The 25,838-nt window shown below is 39.1% G+C and overlaps 2 protein-coding genes across 2 annotated transcripts; one reads left to right on the forward strand and one right to left on the reverse strand.

Annotated features, from left to right (window-relative positions):
• Positions 1-3,108: 3,108 nt before the first annotated feature.
• ube2b (ubiquitin-conjugating enzyme E2B (RAD6 homolog)) lies at positions 3,109-13,766 on the forward strand. The gene is made up of 6 exons (XM_040032290.1): positions 3,109-3,298; positions 8,133-8,213; positions 8,979-9,004; positions 10,024-10,113; positions 11,777-11,865; positions 12,016-13,766. The coding sequence occupies exons 1-6, from the start codon at positions 3,255-3,257 to the stop codon at positions 12,142-12,144; spliced, it is 459 nt and encodes a 152-aa protein (XP_039888224.1). The 5' UTR covers positions 3,109-3,254; the 3' UTR covers positions 12,145-13,766.
• Positions 13,767-14,926: 1,160 nt separating this feature from the next.
• On the reverse strand, positions 14,927-19,228 carry cdkn2aipnl (CDKN2A interacting protein N-terminal like). The gene is made up of 3 exons (XM_040032291.1): positions 18,973-19,228; positions 17,010-17,115; positions 14,927-15,318 (listed from the first exon to the last, which is right to left on the reverse strand). Exons 1-3 carry the CDS (start codon positions 19,182-19,184, stop codon positions 15,310-15,312), a joined length of 327 nt encoding a protein of 108 aa, XP_039888225.1. The 5' UTR covers positions 19,185-19,228; the 3' UTR covers positions 14,927-15,309.
• Between the last annotated feature and the right edge of the window lie 6,610 nt (positions 19,229-25,838).

Here is a 25,838-nt window from a genome sequence, read left to right on the forward strand (position 1 = left end):
AGCCCTGAGATATATTTATTTTTTTAATTACTTTTGTTTCAGCAACATTAAATTTAAAAACTGTACTTTTGAGTTAAAATATATATTTATAATTTTAATAAATGACAAATTAAAAAAGGCATGAACATTTTTTTTGTATCGAAAAAATATCGAACCGTGACACCAAAGTATCGAACCGAACCGTGAATTTTGTGTATCGTTGCACCCCTATTAATGAGGTAATTCTCTCTGCAAGAATCCATGTAACTGTGCATGTCTAACTTTGCGTAATCTAAAATCTCCGCAGTCGTTTTGACTCATCACCACCATCAAAGCCAGTAAAAACAGACATACTCAAAATTTATTAAGAAGGTTGATTAAGTCTGATTAAAATATAAACTGTAAATAAATCGACAAGAAAAGAGAGCATTTGTTGTCAGGGAATAATAAACCATAATAAAGATGCATAAGTTAAAACTGAAAATAATTTCTAGAGGAAAATATAACACACAACAAACCATTTATAATAAAAAATGCTATTTAAACAATAGGAGAAAAACATTTTCCTTTTCTTTTTCCAGACTGCAGGCACAACCACACTTACAGAGTGCTGCATTTTTATTTGGCCTGTTGTATTTGTAATATTGTGCTAATCACAGAGAAGCATGGAAGCATGAAAACAAAACTGGTTATTGTTATCTCATGCTAATAGCTTTTCTTGACCACTAGTGCACGAACATGCTCCACGTCTGGGATCAGAACACCCTGAGTTAATGAAAAGGGTTGGCTCTTTATTTGATTGTAGTGCAGTTTCCTTCTGTGCATCGAAGTATACTTGTATTTATTATAGGCTGCAGCATGATGACAGCAACTGTATTCTCAGTAACTATTGAACTGTTTAAAAGTCAGAGGGTGTATTTGCAGACTTGATATTAATCACTTCACAAGGAGGACCATGCAGACAGAGTGCATTACCTACAGACAAATTATGTAGATTTTAAGCTAAGCTACTTACCGCAGAGTGGATTACGAGCCAGATGCACATTCATTTTTATTTTCACTTGTCAGCCTTCCGCCCGTAAGTCAGAGTAGGTAGATTGTATTAGAGGGATGATATTCAATCAAATCAAAAGTAAAACACGTTCCATAGTTCCCAGTAAGCTCAGTTAGATCAGGTAAAAATCTTTCATTCAGTCTCACTCTTCTGGGTTATTTTGTTCTCATCAGGGCAACATAGCAGAAAAACTTTGGCAGCAAATATTTGGTTTTTAAGTTTATTAAAATCATGGCATTGATTGAAACTCACACAGGTCTGCACCTCACTGAGTTAGCACTCTTAAAGGTGAAATATGAATTGTACTGTTACCATGAGAACAGATGAAGTTGGTCAGTATGTGCAATGGCTAACTCCAGAGACAGAGTACTGTGCAAAAGTCTTGAGCCACCCCTTTATTCTTTATATTTTGCTAGAAAAATTTCAGAAATTGGAAATAGGTGAACTGTTCAAATGGAAATGGAACTATCCATCCATCCATTCTCTGCTACTTATCCAATTCAGGGTTGGAGACTATTACTATCACCTACCATAGGGCGAGATGCGGGGTACACCCTGGGCAGGTCATCAGCCACCGTGCAAAACTTCAACACAGCCTGGACTTTCTTAGGCAAGCTTACGTATAATTTCTTTAAGTAGTCTTCAGGAATAGTTCCCAAGGCTTTTTGATGGACATTCAAAGCTATTTTTTGGATGCTGGCTGCCTTGTGTTCTGTTCTCTGTCAAGATGATCCCACACTCCTTCATAATGTTGAGGCTCGGGATCTGGGAAAGCCAATCCATGACTAATTTGGTTCCATTATGTGTTTTTCTATCCAGGTATGCTTTTACTCCATTGGCAGGGTGTTTGGGATTATTGTAATGCTGAAAAATGAAGCTGTTGCTAATCAGATTCTTTCCAGGCGGTATTGAATGGTGGATCAAATTTTAAATTTGGATGCATCACTCCTTCAGACCTTTTTCCACTGATTTTAAGTCCAGTTATTGTGTGATTTGCTATACCTCAGCCTTTTCCCCCATGTGTTCCTTCCATAAGAATGGCTTCTTGACAGCCCACCCTTCCACTGACATCATCTCTAATAGCGTGTGAATAGAAGATGGCTCAGCGCTTAGACTTGATCTATCAAGTCTAAGCGCTGAGATAGATAGATAGATAGATAGATAGATAGATAGATAGATAGGTAGAAAAACTACATTTACCTCACATACATTACTAAATTATTATCATCAGTTGAACTAAAATCCATGTCTCTGTCTCTCTGTGGGAGGAAGCCTGAGTAAGTCGGTTACTCTGGAGTTGGTCAGACATGCAAACTCCACACAGAAAGGCTCCAGGATTCCAACCAAAAACTTTCTTGCTACAAGGTGACAGTTCTAACCACTGCCCTGTTTTAGATCTCGTGTCCATTTCAAGGCACCCGCAGACCTCTGTGTGACCTCTGTTTCTTACATGTACCATATATGATCCCTCCTATGGTGTTTCCATACGACCCTTCAAAGTAACTTGATAAAATGTGGTGGGAAAATAAAAGTTCTCATGACAATGTCATGGTGCGCCTTGAACTCTGTCACCACTGTCCCATAAGAAAATAAACACAGATATGACATTTATAGTTTCACGGTCACAAGATTTCCAAAAAACACTATTTTCCCTTGATTTGAACCACAGTGGTAGATTTTTTTTATTTTATTTTTTAAATCCATATCTCCACAGATATGACCTGGAACAGCCTGGATACACAGAAAATTGTAGCACAATATTAAATAAATATATCAATAAACAGTGTACATTTTGAAATATATTATATTTTGTGTATTTCTGGAGCAGTTTGGGAAAAGAATAAGGATTTAGGAAATTTTTTTGCTGCTATTTTTTTTTTTTAAGTTAAATTTGACACGAACAGTATGTAAGAGTTCCGGGTATTTTGAGAAAATGAACACCACCTATAGTAAGAGTATCAAAAATAGTTGGATTTGCAGCTCGGAGGTGTTTAAATTAACGCTTTTACATCAGCACCGTTTGTGAGCTAAAAGGGGCTGTGCCTCTGTAAGCAACCGACGTCACCATAAATAGCTAAAGCTAGCCAGTGGTTCAGGGAGAAGAAGAAAAGAGCTGCAAGCGGAAGAAGTACCGGATTTTGTTTCCGACAGTATTCGGTCTATGGTCTTGGGTTATTATTATTGTTTTTTAAATATCTGTATTTTTAACACATTTTGAATTATGTCGACACCGGCAAGGAGACGGCTCATGCGAGATTTTAAAAGGTACCGTCCTCATCGTTTGGGCATCTCTGTGTAGCTTTAGCCCATGAAGCTGTCGGCAGCTAGCTTAGTGTTAGCTCCTGGTGCAAACAATGCTGTGCAGAAACCCAGGCAGGAGTTAATGTGAGACAGGCTCATCGGTTATGGTTTGTCTCGATATTTGATGGCTAATGAAGTAACCGAGACGCTAGGGGATCATTTAAACGCTGTTTGTGTTCTGCAGTGGGGGGAGGTTTTTGTACCGAGGGAATAACGTTTTCTTTTTTTATGGCTAGTTTTGTTTTTTTTTCTTTTTTTGGTGTGGGATCAGCTTCACTTGCAGAGGTTTACTGGTGACCGTTTGTCTTGGCTTAACTGGCCCCGATTAGAAGCTAAATGTCACAGGATTTATCCTATTAATACCCGCAGTCTGCAAGCTGTAGGTTTATATTGTGCTTTCAAGTAAGTCAATCAGTCGGCATGGTCATATTTCATCCTAGGGGTTGCAGGTTTTGCCAAGGTTTGTGGTCGGGGATTGCTCTATCTACATGTTTCTGATGCTTTATTTTAAATCCAGATATTTAATACACACAGTTAGTACGTGATGATACGATAACAAAAAGAATATGTTAAGGCTTCCTGGGGGAATAACACCTGGCAAGGGCCTGCTTGTAATACCTGCTATCCCCAATCTGTTGCCTCGCTCCATATGGCATCCAACTGTGTGTGCGTGAATAACAGACACACACACACCTGTCAGTGGAAAAAAGATGCTGAGCTATTCTACTAAGAGCAACCATTGAAGCAGAGGGGATAATGTGTCACTGTAACTGAACTCTGCTCTGCTAGTCCCCAGGTGGTAAATGGTGACACTGAGGCAAGGGAAACACAATTGCACATGCCCGAATCAGCATGTGTCCACGCCAGTGCTGGCTGATTGAATTCAGTCTTGCATGGTATTGCTTAACCTCAACTGTTTGACCTGTAAGTCAAAGTGTATGTTTCTTAAAAATGGGCCGCTACACTGTTGTGTGGGGTTTTAGCTCAGTAATTTAGGTGTAATAAGACGGTAAATAAATGCTGTGGTCCTTTCTTTTTGACTATATTCAGTAAGGCTTAACTTTCTTTTCTTCGCCAGATACATTTTCAGAAATAATTTTAGTCCACGCTGCAGTGAGCTGTGGCATTTATTCTTGTACGTTGTTGTCTGCATTGCTGCCTTCATGAATGAAACTGGGCCGCTCGTGCTGGGCTGGAGCTGATAAACCACAAACTGCAGTTACTTTTACCGAAACACAGGAAGGAGAGAAGACTTCAGAGCTGACTCTGAATGTATACACACATCGTCAGAGCTAAAAAGAAAGAGAAACAGGGCATCTCTCTGCACTCTTAAAATAGTTTTATTGTTTAGTAGATACATTCTCTGTATGCTAATCAAATACTGAGTTTGTAGGGTATATTACTATGAGGAAGACTTATGATTATACATGTAGTTACATTTTAGCGCATTTTAGCTTACTTTGTAGCATTAATGCAGCATTGTAAATCAGGTATTACCCTTTCATATAACACATGGATATTTTAAATAGTGTGTAAGCTCTGATTTCTATTAGAGAGCATTAAAACCTCTTTTGGCACATGTTATAACACTTTGTGTACCTTTTTTAACCCCAGGTGTTTGAATTTGCTAAACTGCATCATTCCCAGAAGGCTTTGTTTGAGATGAAGGATTATCTTGACCACACTGTTTTTAGAATAATAAACAGTTTTATGAGGGATTGCAATTAAAGTCCTGCAACAATGCAGTGTCTGATATAAAGAGTCTAAAATGACAGTGACTAATGTCACATGAAACCAAGTTGTACTTTTTGTCTCTATTTAAAGAGAAAACATGTTGGATGTATTTCATGATATATAACTACAAAAAGATGATATGAATGTTTCTTATATAAGAGCAGTTTTCCTTTTCATAGCCATTGAGTCTGTTTTGCTAAATGCTTACTTTATTACTTATTTAATGCTTTCTATTGAGGAAAAGCCAAACCTCTCCCCCCAAAAATGTGTAACCTCAGTTTTGGGGTTTATGTGTCTGATTTACACAAGGAGGCTTTTAATATGAAATTATTGGGCTAATTTCAGTTCAGGATTCAATCAAAGAAAGAGAATCAAAGAGGCTGGTATAGTAGGGATAAGAGGCTAGTCTTTTAAAATTTAAATCTTAATCGGGTGTTTTCTGGCCTCAGCTGTTGGTCTCTAGTGGTCAGAGAGCATGTTTTGGTCCACATATAGTTAAGGCAAATAATCCTGTTTTTATTTTTACATAATAGCTTAATATAATAATAACATAATAACTTGATACTAATATATTAAAATGCATTCTCAGTTTATTTTCTGACAATTCATGTCAAATTTACCACCACGCAGTCTCTTCATCAACAGTCCCGTACTTGCCCTAATCTTCCTTACTGCAGACTTGTGAGTAATCCTCACATTTCAAGTAAAATAAACTATCGGTCTATCCTAGAAGATGAACTCAGTGGAGCTTCCCTTTACCAGCAAAGAGTTCAGGGAGATTACTGTAAATGAGGTTAATTGCAGTGGGTCCGTCTACAGCAAGGGACTTAGACATGGATCTGCACTCACAGACGCACAAATCAGCCTACCTTGTTTTATAGCTATAAGCTCTTATTAAACCAGCTTTTAAACCGGGCCTGGAATTGTAGGCCTCAATAACCTGTAGTGACTGCCGGACTTGGCCTATATAGATTTGGTGATTTGAAGCAAGACCTTTAATGTTGCACAATAATCTACCATGAGCTTCAGAAATCAGTTTGATAGCCAACACAGATTTTATTGAGGCCGCTGTCGGAAACTTCATTTAAATTGTTGACCCGCTGCCACACCTGTTTTGATTTGCTGACGCCTCTGTTGCTAGGCAGTTGCTGCTGTGGCATGTCGTTTGTCAGGCACGCCTGGGTAGTTTTATTTGTGGAGCCTCGACTAATTATTATTTTTAATTATGATTAATCCAGCTGTGGTTAATTTGGGTTAGCCGATAAATCATTTGGGTGCTGAACAGTCCAAAAAAATGTATATATGATCTCAAACCCTTTTTAGTTTCTTATTTTTACCTTCTCACTCTTTTACCTTCAAATTACAAGCGCTATCATGTGAAAAGTGATGGTTTCCAAATCTTTGACTGGCACTCATTTGACAATCTTTCACCTTTCATCGGATCAGATAGAGGTCTGTGTAGAGAAGATATAATATGAAACATTATGTTTGAAAACATAGCAGAGTTATTCCACCTTAACTTGTTTAAAAAAAAACAACAACACTAAAGTGATTTCATTTAGAGCCCAGTCTGCCAGGCCGGGTCTAGCTGCTGTGATACGAAGAAACATAAGTTTTATCAATTAGCCAGAATGTTTGGACATGTAGATGTGCCGGTTTTCATCACTTGTCTCCACATGGTTCCACAACCAAACTTGCTGAATTATTTAGCAGTGTAGAGCGTCTATAGAGGAAATGTAAAGGTTATGGTTGGAATATGATTCGCAGTACTTTCATCAGCACATTGTGGAAGATGGTGGGAAAATATTACTTGTAGGATATTTTAATATGCTTAATTAAAACAAAGGTAGGTTTATTTTGTAGTACTACAGGCTTCCTGTTACTGGGAAGGTCTGGGTCCAAGGTCACAGTAGAGGTGAAAAGGTCAAACACAGATGATAATACACAGATTTGAATCAGTACATTTTTTTTTTTTTTTTTGCTATTGGCTACAAGCAGTTTTTAAATAGTTTATTTTTTTGTGTGTGTGTGTGTGTGTGTGTGACCTTTAATATAATGACGTGATGCCAAAAAAGGGCTTTTTTTTCTTGCTGACCTTATATAAAACTTGCACATAGGCTAAAACTGCTTACCCAATTTGCCTCCCTCTCAGAGCAGTGCTGTGGCTGAACGAATGAGGCTGAAACGGTTTCACACATATCAAACGACAGCCTGTACATTGTACAAGCAGTTGCCATGACATGTCAGATCCTCCTGTGTCTTACACAGTCGACATTTTAGATTTAGTTAGATCTCTAAAATTGGATTTGATGTCCTTGTTTTTGATTGGTCGTGTGTGCTAGTTTTGCTTCGTTAGTGCTCTTAGTGGGGGAAGCCTGGGTTGTCTTGTTGTGGTGATAACACAATCTGATGATGGCTGATGGTAGGGTAAGGGAAGACAGATTAGGAAAAGAGATCCTGGATGTGTTGAGCTTACTTTGTAGTGTAGGCTCTTGGCTTCCGCTCGTTTCCTGCTTCGACGTTGTTCTGATAGCCCGTCGGTGCTACTCTGAAGTCATTTCAGGTGAAGGTCGACTTGATGGCTTAAGTGCTTTGCATTAACAACACCAGAGATTTGATGGTAACTGTGGATACAATACTGGTGCTGCAGTGCTTCAGATGAGCGCTTATGTTCACTGACATGTGACAACAGGACTGTCATAGTGCTGTTGATCCTGCGAGCCTGGCTGTCTGTTGAAAGTCGTGTTGATACAGCAGTTCGTGTTTTGATTGCTAATTTTCCTGCAGTAAAGCTGTTAATTAAAACCATCACCCCTCCTCAGCTGTCTTTCCCACTTGCTTCTCTCCCTTTACATCTAAGGGGTTTTTCTTTTTGCCATCATTCTTTTTCATGTTTCTCCTTATCTCCCCCCCGCCCCCCCCCCCCCCCCCCCTGCTTTTGCTCCTTTACTTCATGTCCCTGCCTCCCTTTCCACTGATTCAGGCTTTTTTGCTGTGTATGTCTTCTCGTCTCACCTCTTTTTCTTCACTCTAAAGTCTCTGTTTCTTTCTCCGTCTTGCCCAGACTTCAAGAAGATCCTCCTACCGGTGTGAGCGGAGCGCCATCAGAGAACAACATCATGCTTTGGAACGCTGTTATTTTTGGGTGAGTCATTCTCTAAATCCGCCCTGCCGCCTTGACTGTGCCACTGCGATTGTGATGCGCAGATTCTGCAACCCACCCACCCCCACTGTGTTCTCGTCCACCACATCCTTCTGCTTTAAAAAGTGTTTCTGATTGCAGCCCTGATTGTTGCACAGAGCAGTCTGGAAAATCAGCATGTGGAGTCACAGCAAGTGTTCAGTGGAAGAGAGGGCTGGAAGACACTGTTAGAGATAAGAAAGTGTGTTAAGAATAAACCCGTATTAAAGAAGTAGCTTTTTGCATACTGGGTGTATCTCTGGTGGATAATTTGCTGTGCGTGTTTAAAAGAAGAGCGACTAGAGAAAAATCTACTCAGAAGTGATGTGAAATTTAAGTCGCAAGAATTAATAAAACATCAAATGCACAAGCAAATTGAATAGCTGAAAGTAACTAGAAATCCAACCAGGACCAAGGATGTGTAACAAAACCAAATTAGAAATACTCACATGGGTTTATAAAAATACACTCGATCGTAGTTGCTCACCTAAATCAAAGGGGAGGCTGCTACACATGTAAAGTATGAAGGCAGCTGTTTTAATTGGCCCCTCAACATGTTCTGTGTGAGCACGAAGAGCTTAGTAAATATGGACCCTGGTGTCTGCAGAGCTTCTACTCCTTGAAGGACAGACTGCAGTACTACTAGAGAGGGTCTTAATGGGGATTAGCAGTGGGGATATTTGGATTTTGGAAACATTTTAAATCTCTCTCTCTCTCTGCCTTCTGCAGGCCTGTGGGAACACCATTTGAAGATGGTAAGTTCTACATTTTGAGTCATCTAAAGTGCAGCCTCATGTTTATCTGAGTTCTAGATGTGGTTTAACTTTGCCTTGAACTCGTGATGTTGTTGTAGAGTCGGAGAACTCAGTCAATGTATTATTACTTTTCGGGCAGCGTGTGTGTAGTGAAATGATTATGGGTTGCATGCTCAAATAATCAGTCTACCTGAGCACAAAATCCCACAATTATCGTGAGGATCGCCACACCTCTGAGTAGATAGCTTCTTTTTTTTTTTAAATTGTAAGTTAGAAATTATTACAAATTGAGTATCTGGAGTGGTTTAAGTGCCTGAAATGCATTTAAAATGACTTAAATTGAAAACAAATTGGTACTTTAATCGGTCATCATATTTTGATCATGTGATAACAACTAGACCTCTGAGAGTTAGGAACTGCTACAATTATTTTTAAGTAGAAAGGGGAACTGACATTTAATCCTTGAAAGTTGAAGAAGTTGTAGTCTAATTTTTTGTATAGGAGTCCCTTTGGCAAGTTATCACAGCTGCAGTAATTTCAACTGAACAATTATCAGGGGCTCAGTTTTGGTGGGCTGAAAACTCGCTGTATCCACGCACTGGCTCTATAAATATGAATAAAAGTACTTATTTTAACTATAGTATGATGTGAATTGAACAGAAGTTTGTAGGTCGGTGACGCAGCATCATAAAGTACGATTTTTACCCCTCGACCATAAAAGGCTGATGTGGTATTGTCGTCCCCCTGCCAGGCGGGCAGGCAGCGTTCATACAGTTTTCTCCAAGCTTGGATTTAAAACTGTCCATTGCTTCTTTTATAATAATTAACCTTCTAGCTTCTCTTTTCAGTCGAGCTGCTGATATTTATAGTAACATAATTCTTTCCCTCATTTTGTCTGACCCCCTCCATCCTTCACATCTGTATTCTCCTTGCAAAATTACTTACGTTCACCCCCCCCCCTCGCGCTCCCTCTGTCTGTCATTTGTTCTGCCTCATACCCTCTCCGTCTATCTCTGCAGGAACATTTAAGCTTCTGATAGAGTTTTCTGAGGAGTACCCAAACAAGCCTCCCACGGTTCGGTTTGTCTCCAGAATGTTTCACCCAAATGGTAAGTGGGCTAGCAGTTGAAATGCCCTCAATTATCAGTGGTGCAGCACCCATGTTCACTGAAGCTTACAAAGTGTTCTGACCTTCAAGCAACTAAGCTAGTCTAGTGAATAAAATGACAGTGTGGGGTCATTTCTGAACACATTATAGTTGATACAGAAATACTTTTTTGTAATGGCTCTATTTGTGTGTATTTGTATTATATCTATACTATATCCTTTATCTGTTACAGATCATCTAAAATGTTACTTTTTCAGTCGGGTTTATATAAAATTGTGCTAAAAAACAAATTGTAGGAATAAAAATTTAAATTATTTACATAATCATTGCCTTTTATTTCTTTAAAAACATCTTTGTTACAATATATATAATATAAAAATAGATTTTAAAACTTCAGGTATGTTTATGTGATCTATGTGTTGAAGTATACTAGAATAAGTGTTCAACATAACATGTTTTGGCTGCCAGGCCAGTAGATCAGACTTTTACTGGCTATTTTAATTACTTTCTACACTAAATCTAGTGTAACATCATCCCTGTCTATATGCTGCAGGTATATCTCATAGAAGGAGAGTGGACAGCCTGCAGTAAAGTCTACAAGTTTAAAGACTGAGGACTTTATCTGCATCTAGCTTTTATTGTAGCAGGTAGAAAGGCGTCAGGAAAGCTGGAAGAAAGAACAGTAAATGGCATCAGGGCGGCCTCCACATTAACCTTATGCCAAATGAGTCACATGCTGAACCAGTGAGCTAATCCAGCCAGATAAACCAGCACCCCTATGCTTCAGTTTTAAACCCAATCTAAAAAAAATTGTAGATTTTTGTAGATGATTGTGTAATATTTAATATATTTTGTGCAAATAAACACAGACTTCAAGACTTCTGTAGCTATTAAATGAAACCCTACAGTGTTAATATATATATTTTTTCTTTTAAAGAGTTAAAAAAAATGTCCAGGAGCAAAAATGAACCACTGCAACTTTCCACTAGGTTTATACCAGCGGCCCAATTCCTCTGTTTAAAAATGAAATTGTAAGAATGTTTAACTTCTTTACATTTTTACTCAGAATAAATATCCAACTCTTGCTAAACATGTTGTAAATTTGTCAATTTTCCTTTTTAATGGTTTGTTATTTTATTCAGTTTCTGGTGGTAGACCCAGTCTTCCAGATCTCGCAGTCTCAATAAACATGCATCAGAGCCTAAAATGTATTTTCACACATTTTTATGAACTATAATAACCTTGGTGGATGCCGGCATTGTGATGAGTTATGTACGTAATATGTTAGACTTATTTATGGCTTTGTTTCATTTTTAAGTTTTCAGTTTGCAATGCTACAATAAGAACAAGCACCAGATTACAATGTACTTCACCAGTAATGTAAAGAAACTGTCTTGATGATTTAAATTCAATTTAAATGTTTAATTTAAAAAAGTGTCCTGTATTTATTTAAAGGGACAGTGCACATTAATGTCTATATTTAATCTGTAGCCTCTGGCAGGTCAAACAAAAACAGTACAATAAGAAAACAAGGGGCAACAAATAAATATGAAAGCATACAGCATTAAATATAACGCACATTAGCATAAAATGAATGGTCACGGATACATTCTTCATTAGCTTTAGTTGTAAATGTGTTGCTGATCTTTTTCTCTGCATGTCAGTTTACGCAGATGGCAGTATATGTTTAGACATACTTCAGAATCGCTGGAGCCCCACATACGATGTGTCGTCCATACTCACCTCCATCCAGGTTGGTCGTGTTTCACTCCCTTTTCATACATTTTAATTCACGGTGAAGCATGATGATTCTATACAGGGACATCCGAAGTATCTCTCCTGGTTATTTAACCTTCAGGATGTCAACATTTTCATCATTAGTCTTCCTTTTTCTCTCTCGCAGTCATTGCTGGACGAGCCAAACCCCAACAGCCCAGCCAACAGTCAGGCCGCACAGCTCTATCAGGAAAACAAGAGAGAGTACGAGAAGAGGGTGACGGCCATCGTGGAGCAGAGCTGGGTGGATGTCTGAGCTCCTCTTGCTCTCTGCTCTTCTCTCCATCACCCACTCTTCACCATCCAAGTACTTCAGTCTCTCATTTTTACCTCATCGAGAAAAAAAAATCAAGAAAAAAGAAAACACAGCAACTATATCAGAAGAACTTAAGTGCCACACTGGGGGGGGGGGGCAAGAACAACCAAACCAGAATGGACATTACCTTGCTTGCCAATGCATTTTAGGGAAACGGGAGAGGGGAAATCAATCTTGTATTTGTTCCCTGTCTTTACTTTTATTTTATTTTTTTATTGCATGATGTGACATAAGTTATTGCTAACAGAATTTGTAATATATCTCTGGTCGGAATGATGCTGTTTGTGTTTCACAGACTCCTTCACATCCCCTCTTTTTCTTTTTTTTTCTTTTTTTTGTATCCACAACTTGGCTAAGAAAGGGGCACATCAATGACTGAATCATTATTTTGAAAGTCGTGGGAAAAGCCAGAATCGGTAGCATCATCACCATCATCGTCATCTTTGAAGTCGACAGCAGATTCAGCTGATAAAGAGCAGTCCCTGATCTCTTCCAGCATATCTCTGTTTATTTTAAGAGATGCCGTAGGTTTGGGCTCGCAGACGTCACAGGCTGCAGCAGTGCCAAGTCTCCCTTGCACTGATGAATCATGACTGGCAATCTCTGAGCTTTTCTTTTAATCATTTCTGCTCGCGGGTAGAAGAAGGTTGTTTGAGAGGGTTATGAGAAAGTGAATATTAACACGAAAAACTTGGACTGAGGCTCTGCAGTCCCCGACAGTTTCATTCTGTGGTATATTAGAAACCGCATATAATGCTATAATCAAAATATATGTAGGGCCTGATGGCCCTTAGCCAGCGAGTTCAGATGTGGGTGGTGTCGCTGTATCATTCGATGTGGGGGGGGGATGGGGACAGAACTGGCATTGCTGGAGGTACTCTGCTTCTACGTCGTGTGTTTCTTTAGTCTGCTTTTTTCTATTTATTGAACCTTTTTACTGTTTGCAGTCAAACTGTTCTCCTCTTGGTTTTCTCATTTAGTTTGTCAAAGAAAGTAAATGACTTCTGAATGCTTTGTCGCCTGTGACATGTGTCAGCCTGAACACAGTCGGTGCTTTTGTTCTTTCTCTTAAAAATGACACAGCTGACATCTGAATTAGCAAAAAAGCAGAGAATGAAAGCTTCATATGTTTTTTTTTTTTTTTCCCCTATAATTTTTGGGCACTTTATAAGAGAATTGATTGGATAAGAACAAACTGCTGCAAAGATCATAAAGCCTGTTCTAAGAGTGTGATGTCAACTGTTTTCCTAAGGGCTCAAGTTGTTTTCATGCCTGCTTTTTGCCCACCGTTTTATTTGCTCTTATTCCCCCATTTAAAAACGCCATCCCTCGAGTGTAAATTACTCACTTAACCTGCCCGACTCCAGCTAAGTAATCAGTCATCATAAACCAGAATTCCTCTTTTCCTTGATAATAAAGGTTATATTGTGGCTTGTGACTTATCTCACCCAATAAGCAGAAGGGATATGTTATAAAATACAATTTTGTGAATTAAACATAATGTATACTTAACGATATGCTGTATAAACATAATAAAAAAAAACACATTTTTCAGACTTTGACACAGGTTGTGGTCATTTATTCATCCAGCCGGTCTCATAATTAACTATAGGGTGGAACTATTACACCGAGTATTGTAGTTTTTCATATTGTCTTGTAACTTAGTTAAAGCAAGATATTGCAGCATTTCTGGCATGTTTGCTGAGCCTCTGTCTTTACGCTGCTCGTACCAAAATCAATGCGAGCTTCATCAAAACTTGAGATTAGTACTGCAGTGATTGATTAATTGATAAGATGTACTGTTATTAATGAGCAATAGTAAATATTGCCAAAACCTAAATCCATTCATTGTATTTGTGTGGCATATTAAATCAGATTTTATTAAATGCAAAAATGAATCACAAGTACAGTAATGTCCCAAAATGTTAATGTTAAGCCACTAAACCGTGGCTTAAGATGAAATAGTCTCTTGGGAAGCTCTCATATATTAGTAGAACTAAAAAACATTCAGTTCTCACAGTATTGAATCTGTGGGATGAAGTCAGTTTGGTGAGTGCATGTCTGCGTGTTTAACTTTGCTTGTGAATCACTTGGTATGCGTGTCTGTAAGCCTTTAAAGGAGAATGTGGTGGTTGTAATGAAGAGAAGCAATTATATCAGCATTCTCAGTACTGAGGCTTGCCCTGTGCTTTTGCAAAGCTTCCTGCTGAAGCACATGTTAATAATTAATGTTAATAATAATCGAGTGTTCAGCCTCACAGCCCCAGGTCAGCTGCTCAAGAGTTTTACTGACCTATATTTTCACTGGTCTGCAAAAAAGCTTTAATTTTCATATTTTGAAACATATTGATTAAATTGTTTTAATGTATTCAGAGAAATCTGCAAAATAATGTTGCTAAAGCCTTCGAGTAAATATGGTCTAGTGCACCCTTTAGAGTCACCCCTGCTTGCTGCAGGTATTGCTGCCGTGTAAAATAAGACAGCTGCCAACACACCGTGCCAGAGTAAGTTAACAGCTTTCATGTTAACCTCTGTAGCTTTACTTTTAACTAAAGTTCACTTTTCTACATGTCGGAGCACTCGTTGAACCGACATAGTTATAAGTAGCAGTATTTGTATTTTATTGCCGTATATGATTAACTATGGAGTGGCTCCATAATGTAGTCAAAAACAATGTGACCAGGAGGAGGCACAGACCTAGACAGCAATGACCACACAAAAATGATAAAACAAGTTCTTTATTGTGCTTCAGACAAGAACACCAGTGTCATCTTTAGTTTGAAGCTACATTTAAAAAACACATTTAAAAAAAAAAAAAAAAAAAAGTAAAACTGTGATTGAAATAGTCGAGCAGTGGGGCTCACAAACTCCCGCAGACACCGCTGCTGTTTGTGCACAAATAAAAAAGGCTGAAAGTCTGAAAAGGCCAGTTTTTTGGCTCAAAATAAAAATGTCTTTTGATGTCTGAACTCCTCGCAAAGGGTTAGGGTTAGGTAAGGTAAGGGTTAAAAACACCAGGATTGTAAAACTATTTAAAAAAAAAAAAATAGTCTGACGTGATAAAAGTTGAATCCAGTCTGTGTTGATCCAGCATGACTGGTCCGGTCATCGACCCTGTGACGGAGCAGAGAGATCCATGAACAAAGACTGTCATTATAGCTGTATGTACAGTGGGGCAAAAAAGTATTTAGTCAGCCACCGATTGTGCAAGTTCCCCCACTTAAAATGATGACAGAGGTCAGTAATTTGCACCAGAGGTACACTTCAACTGTGAGAGACAGAATGTGAAAAAAATCCATGAATCCACATGGTAGGATTTGTAAAGAATTTATCGTAACTCAGGGTGGAAAATAAGTATTGGTCAATAACAAAAATACAACTCAATACTTTGTAACATAACCTTTGTTGGCAAATAACAGAGGTCAAACGTTTACTATAGGTCTTTACCAGGTTTGCACACACAGTAGCTGGTATTTTGGCCCATTCCTCCATGCAGATCTTCTCGAGAGCAGTGATGTTTTGGGGCTGTCGCCGAGCAACACAGACTTTCAACTCCCGCCACAGATTTTCTATGGGGTTGAGGTCTGGAGACTGGCTAGGCCACTCCAGGACTTTCAAATGCTTCTTACGGAGCCACTCCTTTGTTGCCCGGGCGGTGTGTTTTGGATCATTGTCATGTTGGAAGACCCAGCCTCGTTTCATCTTCAAAGTTCTCACTGATGGAAGGAGGTTTTGGCTCAAAATCTCACGATACATGGCCCCATTCATTCTGTCCTTAACACGGATCAGTCGTCCTGTCCCCTTGGCAGAAAAACAGCCCCATAGCATGATGTTTCCACCCCCATGCTTCACAGTAGGTATGGTGTTCTTGGGATGCAACTCAGTATTCTTCTTCCTCCAAACACGACGAGTTGAGTTTATACCAAAAAGTTCTACTTTGGTTTCATCTGACCACATGACATTCTCCCAATCCTCTGCTGTATCATCCATGTGCTCTCTGGCAAACTTCAGACGGGCCTGGACATGCACTGGCTTCAGCAGCGGAACACGTCTGGCACTGCGGGATTTGATTCCCTGCCGTTGTAGTGTGTTACTGATGGTGACCTTTGTTACTTTGGTCCCAGCTCTCTGCAGGTCATTCACCAGGTCCCCCCGTGTGGTTCTGGGATCTTTGCTCACCGTTCTCATCATCATTTTGACCCCACGGGATGAGATCTTGCGTGGAGCCCCAGATCGAGGGAGATTATCAGTGGTCTTGTATGTCTTCCATTTTCTGATGATTGCTCCCACAGTTGATTTTTTCACACCAAGCTGCTTGCCTATTGTAGATTCACTCTTCCCAGTCTGGTGCAGGTCTACAATACTTTTCCTGGTGTCCTTCGAAAGCTCTTTGGTCTTGGCCATGGCGGCGTTTGGAGTCTGACTGTTTGAGGCTGTGGACAGGTGTCTTTTATACAGATGATGAGTTCAAACAGGTGCCATTCATACAGGTAACGAGTGGGGGACAGAAAAGCTTCTTACAGAAGACGTTACAGGTCTGTGAGAGCCAGAGATTTTCCTTGTTTGAGGTGACCAAATACTTATTTTCCACCCTAATTTACGAATAAATTCTTTACAAATCCTACCATGTGAATTCATGGATTTTTTTCCCACATTCTGTCTCTCACAGTTGAAGTGTACCTCTGGTGCAAATTACTGACCTCTGTCATCATTTTAAGTGGGGGAACTTGCACAATCGGTGGCTGACTAAATACTTTTTTGCCCCACTGTATATGCTGTGTGTGTGTGTGTGTTCACAGACATACCTGTTGCTTCTTAACAATCTCATCTCTCGTCTTGAAGACCGGTGCGTCCTCCACTACGATGCCTTCAGCCATTTCCTTCACTTTTTCCAGCAGCTCTGTGCTATACCTGCCATCGATTATGAGACATAACACTTCATTAAACCAGAACTCATCCGTGTGCTTTATATTCTTCTGTAAGGATATAGTGCACTGGGAAAATAACATCACTGAACAACAGAAAACCATAATACTGGTAAGAGAAGAATTGTTTATTCTTCGATAAAGTTAACAGATGTGAATGGTTTCTTCACCTCCTACACATTTCCCTTGATATAAATGAAATTTAGTCCTGCTTCTGATTCACCTTTGAGTGCAAACTTATGGATGAAAAAATAGTGATACCCTTTTATCTGGCATTTTTGCATGATTGCACCCTATACCAATTCTGAGGATTAATGTCTTTTAGAAGGTGTAATCACAGAAGACATCCAATATGCACTTCAACAGCCAGCGCTGCTCCTCGAGCGCCCTCAAACTCACTGAAATGAAAATCCAATTTTGTGGGTTTATTGCTGTCCAAAAGCTAATACCAGTCGCAGACCCCAGTGGCTGCAATTACAGATTACTACAATGACAAGTCGATCTGTTAAGTTGTTTGGTGTGCAACAAAAAATACAGATTTTGTTTTAAATAACTGGAAAAACAAAAAACAGTTTCTGTCTAAGAGTCCAAATCATTCATATCAAGTCAGGCATGCATTTCATAATCACAGTATATCACAAATGTCAGTAAATCAATCTAGTCAGCCGGGAAGAAGAAACCTGCTTTGTTGCAAAAGAAAATGACATGTGCACTGGAGAGACAACAAAAAGACAGCCCACCCTAGTTCTGCTTTTTGCTAACATCCATGTAATTGCTAGTAGAGTGAGGCAGAACCATGAAGCCCATTCACATTGCACAGGTAGTGTAGCTTCTCTGGGATTGCACATCCATACTTGCTGTTGCAAGGTTAGCTATATCTGCCCGCACACGCTTAACATGAGTTTGGAGAGTGGGTTACCCAGACCTGACTACTACCAGACCTTTTGAATCAAGAAATCACTTATCATTTTAAATAGTTTTTCACAACACTGCAATCAGTCAGAGGAGATTTTTAAGGGCAGATTTTCCCCTCAACTTTGGCCAAGTGCTTGGGGTTAGAGGATCGCTAAATCTTAGGGTTTCAATTTCTTATGCGGCAGAATTTTTACCATATACACCATATATAAAAACATAAGATGCCACCACAAACAGTAACAAAAATAGGGTAAAACTGAAAACAAGGCCTGTAACTTTATAAAGAGACCCACTTGATAACCAAAGACTGTTTTTCCAGTGAAGAAAGACTGGATGTTGTCCAGTAGCAGGCACAAACATCTGATATACTGATATCAATGCAATATTGCATTTGATATTTCCATTATACATACATTATATTTTTTCCCTGAACCACAATTTTTAGGGCCATTAAAGAAAATGTATAACCACATAATTTATCCAGCAGGATATCTTTACAAATCTTTACAAACTCAGCATCGCCTGCAGCAAATGTAGCAGAGTAGCATTGCAGCTTATGCAGACGACTCCAGTGCTGCAGGGGGCAGCACCGAGCCCACCAGCGGAAAATAAACCTCACTATAAACAATAAACTCTGAATATAAATAGTTTGGGGTAAGTAAGCAGCAGGAACAACAACAACAATAATAATAATAATAAGTAAGTAAGTAAATACTAAATCTAAAATTAAACTAATAATAATATCAGAGAAAAGAGAACACTGGTTGTTACCCTTTAGCAACCCTTTAGTTTGTTTATTAAGGAAGACTAAACTTAAAAACAGTGGTTAGTCATCCCGGGCTGAGGGAGCTGTGGAGCGGCTGTCTTAGAAAAAGTGTCCGTCGGCAGGCTTTAATTAGAGGCATGAAAGCACGCTGTGTTTACCCACCGGCAGCCGAGGAAGACGTTGTTGGCCCACACCATTGAGAGGGAGAGCAGGTGGTCCAGCTGCGAGTCTTCAAAGTCGTTCAAGTTCCGCAGGATGAACTCCCGCCTGGGCTCCCAGTGCTTGTCGCTCTCCCAGTAGCCTCTGTAGTTCTCCACCTGCTCGGCCACAGCTCGGTTTTGCTGGATAAAATCCTGAACGTCCAGGGAAGACATCTTGCGCTCCCTCGGCCAAGACAACAAAAGCGACTTCCTGTCCTTTCAAGCGGGTCTTTGAAGTCGTCTTACAGCCCTGCTTGTTTTCCACAGCGCCACGCAGTGGTGGAGCAGAGCGGTGGTTTACATCCAAACGTGAACAGCAACTCTCAATATTTCATATGCAGTGTGCTTCAGAGATACTATGAAGTGCCATAATTAAGAAATAATGTATCAAATAATTAATAAATTAACATATAAATTCATTTTATTTAAAAATCAATAATATTATTTTACTATTTAATTGATTATTTTATGGTTCATGAATTTATTGTGTCAGCCTCACCCATTAAAGTCGGGGAGTGGGGTTAAAGCCGATATAGTTAAACCCACTGTTTTGGTGTGGAGTTGTTTCTTTCAGTGGGTGTTTCTCAGTGACAAGTACACAGAGTTTGTACTTGCACACTTGTTACTTCCCACTTGGCAAGTAGGGCAGAAGACAGAGCTTACAGTGCGCCAGCAGCATAACTGATGACATCAGGTGCTTAGTATTTACAATGAAAAAAAAAAGGAGATGTAATTACCTGTGGGGTTTTTTTTAAAATATTTATACAGTTTTATAACCACTCCGTCAAGTTGCTCAGCTATAAAAGGCAACTAGTTTTGTTCAAAATGCTTTCTGGGATACCTGACTGCACACATCACTGATAATTCTGTGATGATGCATCAAACAATTATCTGGTATCGATCTATCTTCACTGGCTATGCAAGTAACAGCAAACGAACCAGAATTTTTTTTTTTAATTGTGAATTTAATTGAATTTTTGTCATTATTTATTTCAAATTTAAATTCGTTATCGATGCATTTAATTAATTGTTTAATTTTGTATTTATTTATTGCATTCTGGGACTCTTGGCCCTCCACAGTCAGGCAGTAATGGACAGTAATTATTATCCCTCTCAGATAACCTAGAGAGCTTTCTCTTACATTTATATCTCATGTCTCAATTTCTGCATTTATTTATTTATTCCAGATTTTTTTGTAATTAAGTAAATATATAATAAACTATACTGTAACAACTAAAATCAACAAGCCCAAAAAGAGAATTTAACATGGCTTAGTAAATGTAGCCTTGCCATGTACACACATTTAAAAAACATTATATTATATTATAAATTTAAAAAAGTTTTTTTTCAACGTTATTTTCTTACTTTTTAAAAACTGAAACAGCGTCATTACGATTCTATTGGTTTTAATATTGCTTTAAGAAATGTTCAAACTTATCTTTGGTACTTCAATCTACAACATAACACCCCATCTTAGCTCAGAAAATGACTGTCTTCTGACTATTACTTGTTTTTAATTTTATTTTATTTTTAAAAAAATATTGAATATTTCATTTATTGAAAGACTGCACCCAGGGACTGCAGATATAAATGAGATTTTTTTGTTAAATTTGTTGGAAAAATATTTTAATTTTTTTTTTTTTGTTAAAGCACATAATAAGTTAGCATTTATTAAAGTATTATTTTTTTAAAATCAGAACATTTACTGAGGTCTGAGTGTAGTGTGATTAAAAGAATTCACTTACATGGCAGGAATGCTTTTGATCGCATTTCTTCTAATCGTCTGACTAATCAAAGCAGATGAGATCACTTCAAGGATAAGTCTGTGTTCCGTGTTAAGTGGTAATTCCTGGACCCTGACACTGATTCGCATGAATGAAACGAAGCCATCCGTAATGTTAATTGAATCCGTGTTTTTGCTTTTTACGTGCAGGAGTCTCAAAATTTAAGAAGAGCCACTCACCGCCTTTAACGGCTGCCAAGAAGCCACATTAGCTGACTGTAGACTGTAGTTGGGCCAACACAGCTTTAGGCTTCCCGGGGCTTCTCCCCCCCCCTCCTTCTGTGCCGTCTTTCCATGTTTGAAATTCACGGAGCAGGTAGTGTGTCAGTGAAATGTTTGCACCACATGCTCGCTCACTCGCTTTCATGTTTTTTTTTTTCCTTCTTACTTGAGTGAAATCTCTATGCACTTGACCAGCCTGCCAGGAATGATCAGAGAGAAACACTGGACCTCCAGTCTATGGAAAGGAGCTTATGGACAGTCATTCAAGCTCACAGATATACTCAAACACACACAGGGACACACACAGGCAGGCTCCATTTCCCTCTGTCTGCACAGATATGTGCGCTGCATAAGCCTACAAGAGTCTTCCATCCTTATGACGCTCTCACTCGCACACAGCAGAGGATTTGGGGCTTGTTTTGACATGAAGTCATTGATATGCAGAGGGATTCCAGGGAAAGGCAAGCCAACATGAATTCAGAGGGACAGACAGACAAGCACACTGCTCAGTGGCTGCGTTTCAGAGCACAGCGAAATCCAGCTAATAACAGTGAGATTAAAGGGTCTGGTCCGAGTAGCTTTATGCTCTGCATGGTAATAAATAATCAATAGACTTGAAATGTGGCTTAAGGGCTGCAAAAATGACCACAAAGAAGAGTTGCAAGTTGGAATTGATTGAGAAGATAAACAGTGAAAAGTGAAAAATGATACATTTGTTTTCCATTATTGTTGTTATGTAATTTTATAAGGCTGAATGCAATAGGCAGGCAAATATTTATAGAAGACACGCACACCAAGCGTATCCGGTTATGTAAACATCTAAAGCATATGAGATTTGTCTCGTAGGAACGCCGGAGAGACACAATCTAGAGGGACTAACAGGCCAAGCAGGTTGGAACAAAACTCAGACGTGCAAACATGAAATAACGTCTGTGCAGAACCAGACAGGATTTTATTTAATGTGACGGAAACACTGATGAGAAGCTGAAAAAAGATGTGGGGAAGAAGAAGAAGAAATATGGAGTCATCTTTATGTGAAGGTAAGGACCTTGTGAAGTGCAGTGAACACTATAGGCACTTATCAAAGGCCAGGCTGCTCTTTGCAGTCGTTTCACTTGTGCGTGACTGCTCAGTTAACCCCAATTTAATGGAGGTCAAATCATCAAGCAGCGTGCCAGGATTTATTTTTTAGCCTGATTTTTTTTGGTGTGTCTCTCAAGGTTAGCGCCACATATAAAAGATATATCTGAGCAACCAAAAATAATAATAAAGAAACACAACTCTGTGATGAATGAGTCAAGCTGTTGCACTGGCTGTGTTTATTGGCTTTATTTGCTGAATAACTAAGTTGAAAATGATTTCTGACAGTCCCCTTATTTGCCTTTTAAACGCCCAGATGTTTTATCTTCACCTCGTTTCCAGTGGAGCCTTGAACATTGCAATTCTATTTCCACGCAGTGTCAGTTTACTTCAAGTGGTTGCAAAACTTCGTCTTGACAGGCTGCATTCTCCTGCTGCTCCGAACTGAGTGTTTCACGCACCATCACAAAAGAACACGGAGGCATGAGCAAACTCCAAAGGAACACGGTGCTGTCTTAATCTTCCATCTGCCTGCTAAGTTTGCAACACAAAAACACACAATCTCTGCGCACTGAGGATTGATGTTTCCTCATAAATGCACATGTATAATGCACGCATCTGAACACCTATATTAAATACTGAGTGTAGCCTCTTCAGATGTACCTCAGACGAGTCCTATAGACAAGAAAACTCACAAGTACATGCAGATCCACTTTCGCCTCCTCTCCAATTCCCACAGAAAAACCATCGGCGGCACTCCAGGGCATGTTATATTTCTGGGTCCCTTCCAAGTCATACAAGTCACCACTTTATTGAGTGAACTAACCCATTAAGTTTATGGCTTCACTCTTCCCCTCTCGGCTTGAAATATACACTGATGCTGAAATAATACACTGTTCCAGCCAGCACTGGCAGACAGCCGTTTTTGATGAGTCACCTAATGTATGCTTACTCAGGAGAACGCTGTAATTGGGGAAAGACAGACAACAGGTAAGCCTTTCAGCCAGAGACCTGGGGGTGTGCCAGTGAGGAAGAATTAACCCTCTCCGTAAAGTGTCAGTGGATTTACACCTCATGGGGAAGTTTGTTCAATCTTTATTAACATAGCAAAAGTTAAACCTTCAGAAACTGCACGCAGTCGAGTGAGTTATCATAAGGAGGCCAATGCTAATCTATTGAATTTCATGCCTTAACTCACGATTCGCCAAGGAAGGTGCTCGAAAACAAAAGCAGCATCTGTGACGGCAAATACCAACAAACATCATGTGTTTCTGTTCAAATGACATGAATCCCTTCGATAAACACTGAAATTACCTTTTGCCCATCTGGAAAGGGAAAAGTGACATCAGTACAGCTAGTGCCATGGAGGCCGCTGTTTACTGTGTGCTGTTATTTTAACTCAAATGTTGATGTTTCCTGAACCATCTTCTTGTCCAACTTCATCAGGTACATCTGCTCTGCTGCTTGTTAACACTTGTCTCAGTATATATATATATATATATATATATATATATGTGTGTGTGTGTGTGTGTGTGTGTGTGTGTGTGTGTAGGCGGCCATCTGCCTATATATATAGGATGTTTCTTCCTGTTAAAAGGGAGTTTTTCCTTCCCACTGTCGCCAAAGTGCTTGCTCATAGGGAGACATATGATTGTTGGGTTTTTCTCTGTATGTATTATTGTAGGGTCTACCTTACCTTGAGGCAACTGCTGATGTGATTTGGCGCTGCATAAATAAAATTGATTTGAAAATAAATGAATATAAAAAATAATAAATATATAAATGAGCCACATTTATACAACTCCAAGTAGATGAGAGAACAACTTCTATAATGTTAAAAGTTGACTTAAATGAATATTATGACATTTAAACTCACTGAAAAAGGGTTTTACTTTTTGAGGAGGAATGTCAGAATTAGGCTCCACTTGACATTGCATTGACTTTAGTTTCCCACACACGACGGGTGCTTTGAACATTTTAGGCTCGGGACCCGAGAGATGCAGTCTGTCACCCTGGGACCCCGACTAATTAAAAAGTAGTGCTCTTGACATGTAGTGATGCTGGAACAGTAGAGCCTGCTAGCTATTTCAGGTCCTGAATCCTGACCTAGTGTTTTAAAATTAAAGAAAGAAAATTCAGGGTGCATACAAATCTATTGGCCTAATTGCAGTTGACATGGATACCGGGGCCGTGATAGTGTGCATGTCTGTAATATGTGTACACAAGCACTCTGTGGTAACACAAACCCACAGCTGCTTTCTGAGGAGCATTGTCATCTTCAGTGTTCACATATTGATCTTATTTTCCGTAATATGTGGTTATGAAAATCAAATGCAACCTATGTCATGGAAAAATAGCGTAATGTTGGCTGATGCTGTGTGCGTGTGTGTGTGCTGTTATTGTTTGTTGTAACTGTGGTAGGTGGATGATAATCAGCGACTTTACCAGCAAGCTGCACAGACATATTTTGTTAAAGACTTTTACCCGTAAAAAAACACAAAAGATGAGAATCTGAGATTCTTTGTTTTTGCCGACTTTGTGCTTTTGGAAACGACTCTGCAGCTGTCACTGTTTTTAATTAAATAAGCGTAAGTTTTGAAAAGTGACAGTACATTTGTTTTTTTCCGTGGCATTGAGTCTGTACAGATAATGGACAACAGGACAGCTCCCAAAATAACTGTCACTGTTGCACCGATCACTGTATAAATGCTTCATGTCATACCACATAAACCTCTAACCCAAATTCCCAAAAAGCTGTGACGCTCTGTAAAGTAGAAATAAAAACAGAATCTCAGAAATCCATATTTTATTCAAAGTGTAACACAGAAAACATATTTCTATGTTTCTGGAGAATCTGGGTAACAACTTATTATAATGACACACCATTAAGCACTATTCATTGGTAAGTGCTTAATTCACCATTTATAAAGCATGTAGTTTCTAAATACAGTTTATTATTGATAACCTGATGTATAACATGTTCATTATATAATTTATCATGTCTAACAATCATCAACCTGTTAGTAGTTGTTATGTATTTTGTGTAACCTTATCTATTTATGCCTTATAAAGCTTTTATAAATGAAAATGAAAGTAGATGAATGGTAAATGGCCTGTATTTGTATAGCGCTTTACTAGTCCCTAAGGACCCCAAAGTGCTTTACACAACCAGTCATCCACCCATTCACACACACATTCACACACAGGTGATGGCAAGCTACATTGTAGCCACAGCCACCCTGGGGCGCATTGACAGAGGCGATAAGATAGACTTGTTTGAGTCTAAGATAGCTTAGACTCAAACAAGTCTAAGCTATCTTCAAAAGTGAAAAATGACACCGACGAAGCACAAAGAGATACACAACATACAAATATTTATTGGCAGATGCAAACATAATGCACCTGAGGTTTGCAGAATATTGAAATGTTGGGTAGGACCAGAGCCTGAGTTTGTAAGAGGGGTTTAAGAGAGAAAGACACACTGAGCAATACTACCACAGGGTAGTTTAAATTCTTCATTTAAAATAAAATAAGAATAAGGTGTTCACAAAATAATAGTGACTATTTCACAGAACGGTAACCGTCATAATTAGAGTGCTCCTCATCTTAAACTGATAATCCAGGAACATGTCTCTGGGATTTCCTGAGGCTCAAATTTCCTCTTGTTTGTAGCCTGGTAGCTAGCTTTAGTCAGATAAGTCAGCGTAAAGTCCGGTTCACTCCGAAGTAGTCAGGGTGTCTGG

This window comes from Simochromis diagramma, unplaced genomic scaffold (assembly GCF_900408965.1).
Source record: "Simochromis diagramma unplaced genomic scaffold, fSimDia1.1 OVJJ01000216.1, whole genome shotgun sequence".
In the NCBI taxonomy this organism is placed as follows: domain Eukaryota; kingdom Metazoa; phylum Chordata; class Actinopteri; order Cichliformes; family Cichlidae; genus Simochromis; species Simochromis diagramma.

Excerpts from the sequence above, each read along its gene's own strand:
- ube2b (XM_040032290.1), top strand. The coding sequence starts at position 3,255 with ATGTCGACACCGGCAAGGAGACGGCTCATGCGAGATTTTAAAAG. Across the intron at positions 10,114-11,776 it reads CAGAATGTTTCACCCAAATG|TTTACGCAGATGGCAGTATA; the intron begins GTAAGTGGGCTA and ends TCTGCATGTCAG. Across the intron at positions 11,866-12,015 it reads CCATACTCACCTCCATCCAG|TCATTGCTGGACGAGCCAAA; the intron begins GTTGGTCGTGTT and ends TCTCTCTCGCAG.
- cdkn2aipnl (XM_040032291.1), bottom strand. The coding sequence starts at position 19,184 with ATGTCTTCCCTGGACGTTCAGGATTTTATCCAGCAAAACCGAGCTGTG. Across the intron at positions 17,116-18,972 it reads AACGTCTTCCTCGGCTGCCG|GTATAGCACAGAGCTGCTGG; the intron begins GTGGGTAAACAC and ends AATCGATGGCAG.